The sequence below is a fragment of the Sesamum indicum genome, linkage group LG6 (genome assembly GCF_026168435.1).
Source record: "Sesamum indicum cultivar Baizhima isolate 11 linkage group LG6, ASM2616843v1, whole genome shotgun sequence".
NCBI classification, from domain to species: domain Eukaryota; kingdom Viridiplantae; phylum Streptophyta; class Magnoliopsida; order Lamiales; family Pedaliaceae; genus Sesamum; species Sesamum indicum.
Window position 1 is genome coordinate 27,347,503 of NC_142662.1, and position 14,634 is coordinate 27,362,136.

At 33.9% G+C, this 14,634-nt stretch overlaps 2 protein-coding genes across 2 annotated transcripts; one reads left to right on the plus strand and one right to left on the minus strand.

The window, feature by feature from the left end:
- Positions 1-2,448: 2,448 nt before the first annotated feature.
- Positions 2,449-6,059, minus strand: LOC105163088 (nicotinamide adenine dinucleotide transporter 1, chloroplastic). Its single transcript, XM_011081309.3, has 9 exons — positions 5,496-6,059; positions 4,925-5,020; positions 4,586-4,692; positions 4,450-4,498; positions 4,184-4,293; positions 3,525-3,619; positions 3,335-3,423; positions 3,130-3,224; positions 2,449-2,921 (listed from the first exon to the last, which is right to left on the minus strand). Exons 1-9 carry the CDS (start codon positions 5,563-5,565, stop codon positions 2,679-2,681), a joined length of 954 nt encoding a protein of 317 aa, XP_011079611.1. The 5' UTR covers positions 5,566-6,059; the 3' UTR covers positions 2,449-2,678.
- Positions 6,060-9,117: 3,058 nt separating this feature from the next.
- On the plus strand, positions 9,118-14,059 carry LOC105163087 (uncharacterized). Its single transcript, XM_011081308.3, has 6 exons — positions 9,118-9,760; positions 10,794-11,005; positions 12,618-12,873; positions 12,970-13,055; positions 13,149-13,240; positions 13,359-14,059. Exons 1-6 carry the CDS (start codon positions 9,371-9,373, stop codon positions 13,613-13,615), a joined length of 1,293 nt encoding a protein of 430 aa, XP_011079610.1. The 5' UTR covers positions 9,118-9,370; the 3' UTR covers positions 13,616-14,059.
- The last annotated feature ends 575 nt before the right edge of the window (positions 14,060-14,634 follow it).

Sequence of the window (14,634 nt, forward strand, 5' to 3'; positions counted from 1 at the left end):
ACGTACGATGAGCACTAATTTCAAATAAAAGAAACCAAGGCCACAATATATGTCATTTCCATCACATTAACTAAGGATAAAAGCTTTTCCATGAAAAAAAAATGCATGTGCTAACCACCTTTTGATTGATTTCACATGCTGCAAAGTACACAGTGATGCACCAATCAAATCATTTGTTGGTCTGTGCAATAATAATTATTATTTCAACAGTATAATTATGATAAACATATATATATATATAGGGCTGTTATAATTTTTACAAATTTAAGTTGCGTGTTATTTTTCATTTATAAATTTTGATGGATAACAACATATAATCAATTTAATACCACTGTTTTATCTGTAATCGTTGTTATTTATTTTATTTCATGGAATGTTGTGGGAGTCCATACCCACAATGTCAACAATGATCATATTTTTTATTGCAATTTTATCTTACCATTTAATTATTTTCTTCTCACACAATGCAATTATTTTTTCCCCTTCAAATATATATTCTTGTGATTGTTAATTCGGATAGTATGTAGGTGAAGGAAAATTTATTTTTTCGAATCATGTCTGATCGAACTAAATTAATTATATTTGTTATATGATTTGTTACATTTAATGAATTATATACCAATCGTACAATAAATGTATTACACTTATTATATGATTGGTTCAAATGTAATTGAATCAGGTCGGAATTACAATTTTGAATAAGTGAAGAGCTGATTTGTCAAGTTCTTGTAATTTGCTTGCAGCATTAAAGTTGCATAAAGTGTTGTGATGGTACTAACCGAGGTTCGTGTTTTGTGCACTGTATAAGCTGCTGTTCAATCAATTTCTCCACCAGATTATCCCTTGTTTGGCTACACTTTTATGATGTTAGTAAAGGATTATCAAGGGAAAACTAATAAGCTCAAGAGGCATACATTATCACAAGTTCTAAGAGTTTATATTAACAATTTAATATATTTACTTTTAAGTCAAGCCAAACATGAAACAACTTTTTTTTTTTTTTTATCCACTAATATATCTCTTAGGTTGGTGGTAAAATATATCTTCATTTTGAAGGGTAATCCATTAAGACTTCATCATTTCTTGAAATTGCCACAACCATAAATTGGTTTTAGGACTTTAACCAACTACTCTTCCTTTATTATTTTCTCTTTTTTAATAATTAATTTACACTCTAATCTATAAAATTTATTTAAATAAATTATCTATATCTTTTATATATACATCTACTAAAAACGTCAAGATCATTCACACAAATCATACCTATTTTTTAAAAATCACACAAGCTATCCTTGCTTTTTGGTTGTCAGAGTAGTTATTACACAAAAGATAAGAGTAATTTGTATAAATAAATTATAAATTAGGGAGTATAAATGTAATTATTCTCTCTCTTTCTTTTTTTTTTTTTTTACTTTGATTAGAATAAAGTAAATCTAAAAGAAAAAGGAAATTATCCACTGTTTGTTGAATTTTTTTTCTTATTATTATAGTAGTGGGGGGCCATCAGCAATGAACCAACCACACATGATGAAAGCATTTGGAGGGGCTTAATAATGCCTTTTTGGGGGGTTTCACTTTTACAGCCCATCAAACTAATGATGAAGAGAAACCCACTCATTCCTCTACTCCACACATTTCCTCTTCCCCTCAAACAATAATAATACATTATTCCTATCCTAAAATGATGATTATGTTTACATAATCCCATTTCATTGCATGTTTTCATGTGCTCTTATTACAACTACAGGCATTTCGTTGTTTGTTGTCTCTTCATTTCACCTTAATTAGGATTTCATAGAAGCTATATTCTTAATGTTGTTCTTGGTTTTTATTAATCTGTAAATTAGGTTTATAGAACTCAGCTGCAAGAGATTAGACAAGCTGTCTGCAATCAGGTTCATTGGTCCAAGTCACATATTTTTGGAGGTTCGTTATTCTCGAGGGGAAGCCAAACAGTCATCATTCGAGAGATTAGACATCTGATCTTCAATAGTATTAGGAGCCAATACGACAAGAACAGCAAGGGGTAAATGGAAAAGATGCACATATCATTAGGACAGGGCATCATTTCCATTGGTAAAACAAGAATTACATGCAGATTTGAGGCATCAGATATTATTACCATACAAATTTGCAAACAACCAAGAAAAGAAACAGAAACTACTCTTGATGTCTAGGATTTATAGACTATGTCCCGAGTTCAATTGGAAGCCACGGTGGCTTAGAAATGAGGTGCAGTATCAGGGGACCGAAACACTATCATGTTTGTTTCAATCATAACTAAGAAAAATCACAGAAAGGACAGATAAAATTGATCAAAATTGTCTGAAAACCAAATCCAAGAAAGTTACACACGCTGCTGGTTTGGAATTTATGAACTTCTTCAAAACGGGGGATCGGAAGAAGAAGTTTGTTGGTAGTTTATAGAGTCTAGTTAGAACAATTCCCTGAGAAAAGAATCAGAAACCTTCAATTGGAAATTCCTGCACTGTAACAATTTTTCATCATTAACATTCTCATTAGAATACTTCCCTCCTAACAATTAGAATACACAAACAATCAGGAAAGTCATAGTTTACAAATAGAAAAGACTGGTGGTCTATTCATGAGACATGCTTGTGGACTGGACACAACACAGAACTGCTTTTGAAAAGATGGTTCCATCATTCAAGCAAAACTCATCCTGATAATGTCTGAGGATGTGGATCCGGAGGGAATAAAGTAACAAGAAAACGGTGAATCATCTCAAAACTGGTAAATGTGATTACAGCAGCTGGGGTTGTTCTCAGCAGGTTGGTTGCACAACCCCGGTAAAAACCGGAGATACCCTCTTGCTGAAATACTTTCTTAATGCAATCAACAACACCAGAATACCGCTTCTCCGAATGGTGCCCTTGTTCTTGTAGTCTTGAACGCACAACCTGCATTAAAGAAACTATGTTTGTATAAAAGATATCCAACACAGAGCGATACTACATCATAAGAGATATAAATAAAATAACAACTCCGTGGTTGAACCTTGGATTTTTGGGTCAGGTAAAAGACAAAAATAAAAAAATTTGAAGCTCATGTTTTCCTCAATAAAATCAAGGTCCAAATATAGCCCAAATTTATGAGAAGTACCCATACCTCATGTGGATATGTCAAGGTCGAAGCAAATATTTTCGAAACTGATGAAGCTAGTGCAACGTCACTTGCACTAAGTTTATCCGTCGTGGTGTTATCTACCACAATTAAAACAAATTGACTTGATTTTATTTTACTATAGAATGAAAGATGAACGAGAAGAAAAAATAACAGGATGCATTTAAGACTGAAATTAGCGACGACATACCTCGGTCAGCCAAGTGACTTTTTATCTTCTCATATGTTGGAAACTGAATTCCAACATGACTAATACCAGCCAGAGCTGGTACAAGACCGCTGAACACCACAGAAACATCAAAATAGGGCAGAAATCAGTCTGTTGAAAAAGTTATTCCAAATGTGCTTGATGATGTTGGGAGACAGGGAGAGGTAATAACCTATACAATCCACGAATACCCTCCTCGTGTGCAATTCTCTTTAAGCCAGACAGTGTACTCCTATAAGGAACCACACCTTTTCTCATTCCTTGTGTCTGCGTGACAGAATAAAACAAACATCAGTTTTGAAATTACCTTGATACTGAAATAAATACCAAGTTCCTCAACACCCATCATTAGAACATTTAGTCAACAAGATGGCTGATGGTCATATGGTTTGAAGCAATAGGTATTTAAACCATAATGCCTCTCTTATTGAAAATAGATGTCCCAGTCCCACAGTCCCATAATTCTACATATCTAGATATCACGCATAAAACGTCTTGTGGAACCAAAAGATCACAGCACTGAACACATATTTTCTTTGAACATCTGGCATTAACGAACAAGAAGTCCAAAACCAAGCATAGAAGATATTGACCAAAACCTTTATTCTGCATTAACTTTTTTTCAGTACCATGCATGAGGAGAACTTTCGCAAAATTTGAATTAATAGCAGTGTAAGATAATTTGATTGAAAAAACAAATACAGACTGAGCAACTCATTTTTTTTGTCAAGCATCCAAAAGATTCAATTGCTCCTCATTGCATAAATCAGCTGTGTCTTACCAGCATTAAAAGAAAAGGAAAGAAGAAACATAAGTCAATAATTGAAATACCTGAAGTCTTGTCTTGATAACCCAAAGAGGATTTGTTGCAATTGTAGTCGCAGCCCCAGCACCAGCGGCAGCCATCATATTTGCACCAAGAGGGAGCTGATGATTTACATCTAATTCCAGAAATTCAAGGCATACTTAATAACACCATAAAACCAAAGAAAATGTCCATTTTGTATATTCATCTAAAAGTAGAAAAAGCAAACTGTTCTTTCTTCTTTGCTCAAGAAAAGAACTGGGCTCGAAAGAAAAGCAAGTAATTCACTAACCATCAGCACCAAGAGAACTCTTTAGTTGATCATAAATCGTAAAATACACCTGCAAAAGTTTTACTGACGAGTCATTTTTCATCAAACTTATTTGCTTTTCCACAAAAGAAATACTTACTGGAAGATAACAACTTACCGCCCAATTTGGGAGCATTGCAAGCACTGTTGGGGCTAGCCCCCGATACATGCCACGTAACCCCTCCTTTTGAAATATCTGTTCTAAGCTACCTACGATAACACTACCTGGCCAATCACACACACAAAAAAAATAAATTAATAACATTTGTTATCATGTCTTTGAGAAAATTACAGCAGCACTGGCCTGCACCTTGCATTCTGAACTGCTAAGCTAAAAAATCCCTGAATAACAACCCAAACTTAAGATCTTAAAACGAATTCAACTAACAAGCATGCATTCTAAATTGAACAAATTCCACAAATGATTATGTCCAGCAACGAAAATAAGGAATCTGACCTTTGACTTTAGCATTAGGGAGCTGTGGCAACCCATGTACCTGAAACCTAGTCTTAATAACATCTAAAGGGCATACAAACGTAGCTGCAATGACTCCTGCACCAATCAAATTCGACCTCATAAGTTTGCCTCAATCAATTTCATTTCAAACTTCACCCTGATAATGTGGCAAGTAATTAAGACCAGACGAAAATTATGATAACTCAATTTCGCAGGCTCCCTATCCCAAAATAATAGTCTGATATTTTGACTGAGTTAACATATTGATGGCTCGGCAAACAATTAAGAAATATAAACTTAAAATTACACTACTTGGAGATGCTTCATGTCCCAAACTGAAGTTTCTGTTTGCTTTCAAAATAAAATTGTCTGATATTTAGATTAGTTCATATATTGATACTTCAATAATTTTGATATTACAAACCTTCCAGTTAAAGCTTTATCAGGTTATTTTCAATAGTAATTCAAGTTGAATAAAACAAACTAGCACGTTCAACTTGGAAGGAGGAGAGCATGAAATATGAGCTACAGGGGGGGGGGGAGGAAGTGAAGCTGTATAGTAAAAATTTACCAGCAGCAGCACCGGCGCCAGCATTGCAGAGGAGAACCTTGGGGCTAGGGCCATGAGTATCGGCGGCCATCTTGTGATCTGCAGCAATCGGCTCGCAAAATACCAGCTAATTCTGAAGCAGCAAGAACAAATACAATTTGAGCGCCGTAACAGGTAGCGTTGGAGGTGGTGGAGTCCTCTCTGGAGAGGCCGATCGCCGCCGAGAGCAACCGTCGCATGGCCAATCCGTAAAGCACAAATAGATCAATCCAACGAATCTCCCTTATTCCGGAAAATAACAATTCAAAAAACAGCCTGTTCAATGATAATTACTCAAGAATCGTACACTTCCAGGATATCTGATTATCCCATGCTATTAGCTAAAACGAAGCTGCTTGTTTACTGTATTCCGGTACGAATTTATATGGCGATATGATCCAGAATCAGAGTCGAAAAACCATTGCGATAAGATGGTAGATCATAATCCTCTCGCAAATTGCGGGTAGAGAGAGAAACAAGAGAGAACAAGAGGACTGGGTTGAATCTTCAAAGGGCCACAACTTTTTTCCTATCCCATTTTTATTTCTTTTTTAAAATTTAAAGGGGCAAATTTAATTAGATTAAATGTTCCAACCAAACCCCCCCGCTCTGTTGGCATTCGGCTTTATTTATTCCACAACCAGATTCTCCCCCAAATCATACCCTATAATTGTTAATAACTATTTTTATAAAATAATTTAATTTATAAAAAACCATTAAATATCCTGAAATATAATTATAGTATTCAAAAAATAAATAAAATAAAAAAGTGAATTCAACCGTTGGATCGCTGGCGGCGCAGACCTGAGTCTGCGGAAGCCATAACCATACTTTTCAACTTCTTCTTTGTCAGCATTTGAAATAGTCTAGCCCATAATTACCTCAATGGGTAAGCCGATATGAAAACATTGGGCCTGGCCCATGTTTTGGTTATTTTTTCCCCTTATTTTACTGTCTTTGTCCTACTAAAATAGCCCACCATATATATACTTTATTATTACAGGAGACCACTTTTTTTTATATCTTATATATTTTGTCGTTTTCTTTAATGTTATTGTTTTATATTTTTTTATAACTGTTAAGTTGTCCACTCTTCTCAACTTCCACTAATTAAAATAAATTTATTTTATTAACATGCATATTTTTTTAATTTTTTATTTAACCATGCACACTAATTTGAATGTGCCACATGCACTAATACTTTATTACTAGGGATAATTATATTTAGTACCATCGATTTTTATTTTCTTCCAACAAATATATTATTGTTAATAAAATTCACCAAACCTGATTATATGCACATTTTCTAATACTTTCGCACGCATCAATGCATGTGAGAAGGCACATTTTCATCTTTTTAAGAGTATTTTGTTAAAAAAAAATATTTATTTGATATTAAGGTGCAAATATGAATTCTTATTCACATTTTTTTTTTTTGCTAATATTAGCAAAATCTATTTGTTAGACAATTCCCCTATTATTTTTTCCTTTCTTCATGCATCATGACTTACTAGTACCAATGGACTAGTTCACTCTGTTAATAATATATTACATATAAATAAATAAATAATACAAAATATTAAAAAAAAAAGATCGGAACGGATTCGAGTTGGGTCCGGTACAAAACCCGCATCCCGCACCTAGCTGGTCCAATATTTTAGGACCCCGAACCCGATCACATGAGTATTCTGGGTGGAGGCTCCAAAAAATCAGGTCCAATTGCCGTTCCTAGGTACAATCTTAACATGGAATCGATATACCACTACCATGAAATAATACTGTGTGTGTACTGTAACTCTCGTAGGCTTTCTTCATTGTCCTCAATAGGGTGGACGATGCCAACAGTAAATCACAGAGCCAGATTACGTCATTATGAGTAGCAACTAAGCCTACGATGTGTACAAATTGGATAGAATTAACTGTTCCCAGACGAAAATGCCAGCACTTTTTTTTTCCCTGTACATTAATCTATTTATTTGTGAAAAGTCCCCAACATAAAAAGTTATTTGGCTAAATTTATTTAAAATCTCCCATGATAATTTGTACATTGAAATCGAAAGAATTTGTTAAAATTTAAAAAATAAATTGCAAACTCCTAGTTGTTCTTTTTAAAAAAATAAAATTATAAGTTCAAAATAACTTATTTTTTTAGGCAAAATACGCAAACACTCACTGTCTTTTGCTAAATCACAGCTACACCCTCTAAGGGGTCTTATTGTAATATTTTTTAAGGGATGTTCGTGTAAACTTTGTATTTGAAAAAGGTGTAGTTGTAATTATAACTATAACGTTCATGATTAAATTTATAATTTTACAAAAAATATAAAATACATGTGGATTTTTGCCTAACTTTGATAAGTGTTAATGTAATTTACATATTTTTTAATTTATTTTTTTTTCTAGAAAAACACGTGTCGGCTTATTGTAAGTTTTTAAGCATTTTATAAAACATTTGAAAAAGTTGATAAGCTCCCCAAAACGCTCTCTAAAACCACAATTGATAATGTATAAAAAACCAAGTGAGGAAACAAGAAAAAAAAAAAAAGGAAGAAAAAGACGAAAACATGGGGATGCAATGTGAATTGAAGTGAAGAGTAGATTTCAGAAAATATTCCCTTTGCATTCAGTGCATTCTTATCTCAACAACTTCTATTTACCTTCCAAAAAAGCAACCATCTCATCATTTTATTACAATAACACTCACTCTTTATTCACTCCAATAATTACAGTAATATATATATATATTCTTTAATTATTATATTACATTTCTAATTATCACTAACTTCCCATTCATGCTCTCATCCTTAATATTCACACTCACAAACAAACAAAAAAATATATGGTACTAAATGTTAAATCCCAACGAAACAAATCAAGCCTACATACTTTAAAAAACTAATTATAAATATATTTTTTATATTTGAATTACTGTCATTTATTTATAGTTATATTGATATATTATTTGAGTCGAACATTATTATAAATTGTGGTATATTGATGTAATGGTGAAATAAATAATGAGCTTATACATTAATACCATCATCTTACAGGCATATGAAGTAAATCTATTGAAATTGATGTACTTGTATTATTGAGTTAGATTAGAATAATATATGTAGAGGTAGAAATCACATTCTGTTATAAATTAATTAGAATTTTCCCAAGAAATTATGAAAATAAAGTATTTACTAAAACAAATGCATACTAAAGAATCTTTTAATAAAGAAAAGAAAAAAATTAGTAAAGACAATGTTGCAATTTATTTTCTTAATTTTTCCACTTTTTTTTTTTTTAATAAATTTGAAATTATCCACTTGTATTTTCGGCAACTACGAGGAAGAAAAATGGCATTGAGGGAAATAAAATTGCTAAAGGGGGCAATGCAGTCAAATCAGGTCACTACAATTGGTTGTAATGGGTAAGCACATTTACAGGTGGAAGAAATGCAAAATTTGGCACTTGAAGCCAGCGTTCTCCTTTCTTCACCCTTTGCCCCACAACCAGCCATCGTTTTGTGCTTTTACTAATATGCCCCTCACAGAGAAACAATCCAAAATAATGCAACTACACACACGCACCCATACACACAGTATAAGTCATAACCTTCCACCTCCTCATCACACACAAACACACACAAACACACACAAACACACAGACTGACAACAAACCCTTTCAAAAACCTCTCCTTCAAATCCCAAATTCAGTTCAATTCAATCTCATTTCAATTACATCTTGATTTCTTCAATCTTTCAATCGCAAATTCCTCAAGTCAAAACGCATTTGGACAGAATTTATCTATAAATAGGCACATACATTTCAATTGCGTCTCGAGTCAATTGAATTTGAATTCAAGAGTAATGTCAAGTAAGGGAGGGTATACGGCGGCGCCGCCGAGGCAGGGCGCTGACAGGTTTTACAACCCGCCAGCGGTTCGGCGTCACCAGGAAATACTTTTACAGCAGCAGCAAATGATGCAGAGGCAGCTGCTCCAGCAACAGCAGCAGAAACAGCAGCAGCAGCAGCAGCAGCAGCAGCAACAACGCCAACTACAGAGCAGGGCAACGGTGATGCCGGAATCTTCCTCCGCTGTGGAGGCGAAGAAGCGGAATGATGCTGATGAATTATCAACAATGGTGACATTGTCTGTATCGCCTTCTGTTAACCCTGCTTCGACTTTGAATGTTACTAACTTAGATCGTTTGATGGAATCTGTTACCCCATTCATCCAGGCGCGGTATTTGTCGGAGGTATACCGAAGAATTAAGTTTGTTTCTTCTTTTATTCATTTTCTTGGAGATAAAACCCTAAACCTCTGTTTTGTATACAGGAGAATGAGAATGCATGCAGGAAATGAAACGGAAAACTAGTTTTTCCCTATGAATTAGTGTTTCAAATGATTGAGATCAAGTTCTTGCATTTGAAACAAGGCTAATTAAATGATTTTGTTTGGAAATGTGTGTTTATTGTTTTCCTAAGATTTGAATTAATAAATAGATTTGTTGTCAGTTTGTTTTAATTATTTTCATCAGAATAGTTGCCCGGCAAAATTGGATTTGGAATTGAATTGGAGTTGTCTGTGGGTCTTGAATCCCTTTCTGAAACCAAATCAAATGCACCCCTAATGCAAACAGAAATCAAGTCATAAGAATGGTTTCTCTATGTGTGGTTTTTGAATCCTAATAAAAGAAGGGGTTCCAATGGTTGTTTGAAAGATTTTGCAAAATAAACTTGTTTTTTAGAGCTCTTGAGTCTTGAGACTCTCTACTTCATCGCCTATCAGAAATGATTTTGAAAATATGTAGTTCTTCTGCAGTTCATGAATTCATGGATGTTTTTCGGAATTCTTTGGTATGTTAGTAAAAACCCATTGATCTGCGCGGGGGTTTAGAAGATTTGAAAAGTCGTTGGTTCGTGGTTGTTTTTTGGAAGAATTAATTACGTATATTCTAGAAGGTCGTTAATTTGCTTCTGTTTTGGAAGATTCTGTTTATTAGTTTATGAAAATCCGTAGTTAATGAAAGCTGGTCTTGTATCTTTCAAATTAGTTCTTGATTGGTCATTGACTTGTGGCTGTTTGGAAGACCTTTTGTCTGGAGTTTCCAAAACGTCGTTAGCTTGGGGTTTGTTTCTTTTAAATATTTAAGAAAGCATTAGTTATGGAAAGTTCATTAATATGCCGTTGCTTAATTATAAAAGAAAAAACTTTCTGAAAGGTTGTTGGTCGCTTTTCCAGAAGCGAATAAATGTTAATGAATTTTGCCACCTTCGGTTTATGGACAGGTAAATGCAAGGGGATGGAGAACGCGGGAAGTGGATTCGCATCCTTTCTTTTACTTGGAGGATCTATGGGAATCTTTTAGCGAGTGGAGTGTGTATGGAGCCGGAGTACCTTTATTGTTAAATGGGAAAGACCCAATTGAACAATATTATGTTCCGTTTTTGTCAGGCATGCAGTTGTACATTGATCCATCAAAGCCTTCTTCTCGAGTTAGGTGAGTTTTAACAGAACCAGCTAGTGTGTCGTTTAGTCCTGACATTATTATATGTTTGTCTTATTAAGTAATTATTTTTGCCACTGATTGTGCATCTAAATATTCTATCATTTATATGTTTCTTCGGTATGTTATTTGCTGTCACTGATTATCCTGTTGATTTAGTCAAGCATACTATTTCAGTAGTCGTATCAGTTGTTGCTGTTGGGATCACATATTCCAGGAATCTTCTTGCCTTATGTTTCTTAGAAACAAACCTAGTGATCATTGACGTTTCTTGATGTTATACATTATTGGTGCTTTAGGTGCTAGTCTGGTCTTTATTACTTCAAGCTTTGCATTCTCTGATCACATTAAATTGCAAAAATAGTTCTTATTTGACTTGGCTCCGCTTCTGAAATAATGATCTTAGGTCGTCTTGTGCCTCCGACAAACTATAATATTAACTTGGAGAGATAAGTGGTTTTGATAGTTTCATTTGTTTCTGACTTTGATCCTATATTTGCTTCTTTAAAAAATTTCAGTATTTAAATTAGTAAGATTGGTGACTTGTTAGCATTCAGTGTATACCCATCTCATTTTGCTCTACCCTTATCGATCTTTGTCTTGTAATTTAGTCATTGAAGTTAAAAATTGACTCACTGACTAAATTTGGATTCAAGAATGACGTACAAAATATTCTTTAGAAGTGGGAATGAACTGCAATGTGAATTGGGATGGTTCATGGTGTTCTGGATACATTTGAACAGAAAATTTCATGCTAGAATCTAGTATCATTCTAAGAATAGCTTTAAACTAGTCATTAGTTATGAGTGCCCCTTACTGCCACCTTCTTTGGGAGTGAGGTGGCAGGAAAGGTAAAAGAGGTGGTAGATTAGAAAGGGTGGACAATTAACTTGTAGCAGCATGAGTCTTTTGGTTATAAGTTTGCGTTTTTACTGCCGCTATACTATTTCATTGTTTTACTTTTGTCTGGGTTTTAACATTTATCAAATTAAAAAGCTGCAAATTATCATATTAAATTACAATGAATCTGAAATCAATTATTTATTTATTTTTTTATAGTTCTCTTGTAAAAATATATGTATTTTTCCTCAATTCCCTCATGTCTTTTCAATATATAGCTCACAGGGATATAAGTTTTTCCTTCCTTAAAGCTAGGAGGGGAAGTGGTGGGGGTGTTTGGCGAGGGATTCTTCTGTTCATTTTGTCATCTAAAAATGGTATATTCTTGTATAGGATCTGTGAATTACATTACTGTGCTCATGCCAATTATAACCCTGTCTTTGTGCTCTTATATATGTATATTATTATATTATATTATTATTATTATTAGTATCATCATCATCATATCATTATCTTAATAGCTTCCTGACAAAGGGGTGAAAATGATCTTGGATAAGTGATAACTATATCTGCTGTCAGGACTGATTTGTCTGCCTGGTTTTCTTTTTTCCTTCTTTTGAGTTTTCAATTGGAAATGACTTCATTAATTGCTCTGTGTTTGCATCTCTTAATAAGAGTTTGTGAGAAAATAATGATCAAACTGCACTTCTTATAGGACATTTTTTGCTTTTTTTCATGAGCCTTAATTTGTTAATCTTATTTCCAGAGGACCCACTGAGGAGGGTGATGCCGAGTTGTATAGATTGACAAGTAGTGCTAGTAGCAGCGATTCCGAAGGAGATAGAAGAGCTAAATCCATTTTGAATTCAAACATGCAGCGACTGGATAGGATCTCACTGGGAGATAAATCTGTTATAAGTTCAGCTAGTTCTGAAGCTGATCATGCTAATTCACCTGGATTACCTTTGTTTCAATTTCTGGAACATGAACAACCGTATAACCGCAGACCATTAGCTGATAAGGTAGACCTATGCGGACTTAAACTACTGAATTATTTTCAATTGGTTTCTCTATCCCATGAAATGATTGTGGTTGAGGATTTGGCCCTTCCTTTGCAGATATCATTACTTGCATCCCAATGTCCCGAACTGAGCAAGTTCAAGAGCTGTGATCTACTTCCAACAAGTTGGATTTGTGTAGCTTGGTATGTCTACTGTGCCCAAATTTTACATTATTCTTATGATACAATGGAGGTTCATGGCTAGTATAAAGATCGACAAAAAATATTTCTTGGCAGGTATCCGATTTATAGGATTCCTATAGGCCCAACACTACAAGATCTGGATGCATCTTTTTTGACATTTCATTCCTTGTCAACACAATCTAGAGGTACATCTCTCTTTTTACCTGTGCCTTTGGCATGAAAGTGCATGCGAGAGGGAAAGAGTGTGGGTGCTTTTTCTTGTTATCTTGTTGAAACAATCATGAATTCATGATTTTATTACAGGTGACCGCCCCCCTCAGTTTCATGCTGCAAATACTAGAACAGTCCGCGGCTTTACTGATCCAACTCCAAAGATTTCATTACCAGTCTTTGCCCTTGCTTCATACAAGCTGAAAGGATCAATTGTAAGTCCTTGTGGGCCCCATGAATGCGAGCAAGAGAACTCTCTTCTGCAAGCCGCGGAAAATTGGCTTAGATGTTTGCAGGTTATTCTACCTGATTACCAGTTTTTCCGTGCTCACTACTCTCACCGAAGATGATGGGAACGAAGTGCCCGTTTTGACATAAAAAAAAGTTTTGGAACTAGTGCTTTAGAAATTCCATTCCATCGACACCGGATACCCTGGTAAAAATTGTTGTGCAGTGTTGTTTAAGCTTTCCCAGTGTATTAGTATGTAAAAAAATTCCTTGAAAAAGCATGATTCCCTACAGAATAGGATATAATGATGAGGTGGGTTCCTTTTGCATAGATGATACAATTGACAGTGTGTTAGTTTACATGGGAATGTGGGTCATATATTAGTAGTATATTAGTTGAGTGACTGACTATGGCAAGTCGGTAATTAGCGACCCCGAATGTCCGCGATGGCGACGAATACTTCAAACATCTGTAATCTGTACTTTTAGAATGGATATATAACTCAAACTTATATATATAGAGCTTTATAATTCCTTCTTGGAAGAATATATTGTGATTTTGTTAACTCTATAATTTCATTCTATTCTTATTTATGTTTCTTATTGGTGTCATATTTTTCGGGTTTAATGTAATTTACTCTTGTGATACTCTTAATGAATAAATTACTCTTTTATGATAAAAAATTGCTTCATTTATAAATTGTTTTTTTTTTTTCATAAAAGGATAATTTACTCATTTATAATATCACAAATGGTTGGTTGCAATTTTTTTCATACTTTACTGGATTGGGTAATAACTTATTTATGGGTTTAATGCAATTTATCCTCGTGTGTATTGTAAATGATTAAATTGAAATGAAATAATTTACTCCCTTGTCTAGGGGTAAATTGCTTAATTTTAAAAAATACAGAAGTGTAAATTACTAATTTTTTTTATTGGAGGATTAATTTGCATATTTGTAATATCACATGGGGCTAAATTGCATTTTTTTCAATTTTAAGAGTTTTGGCTACAAATGTTTGAAATATCTTGTAAGTTTCCATATTTTATAAGATGTTTTAAGATTTTAACAATATTATTTTAAAAATAAAATTTTAATATATTTGAATAAATAAAATGTCAGAAATTGTAAGATTAGAG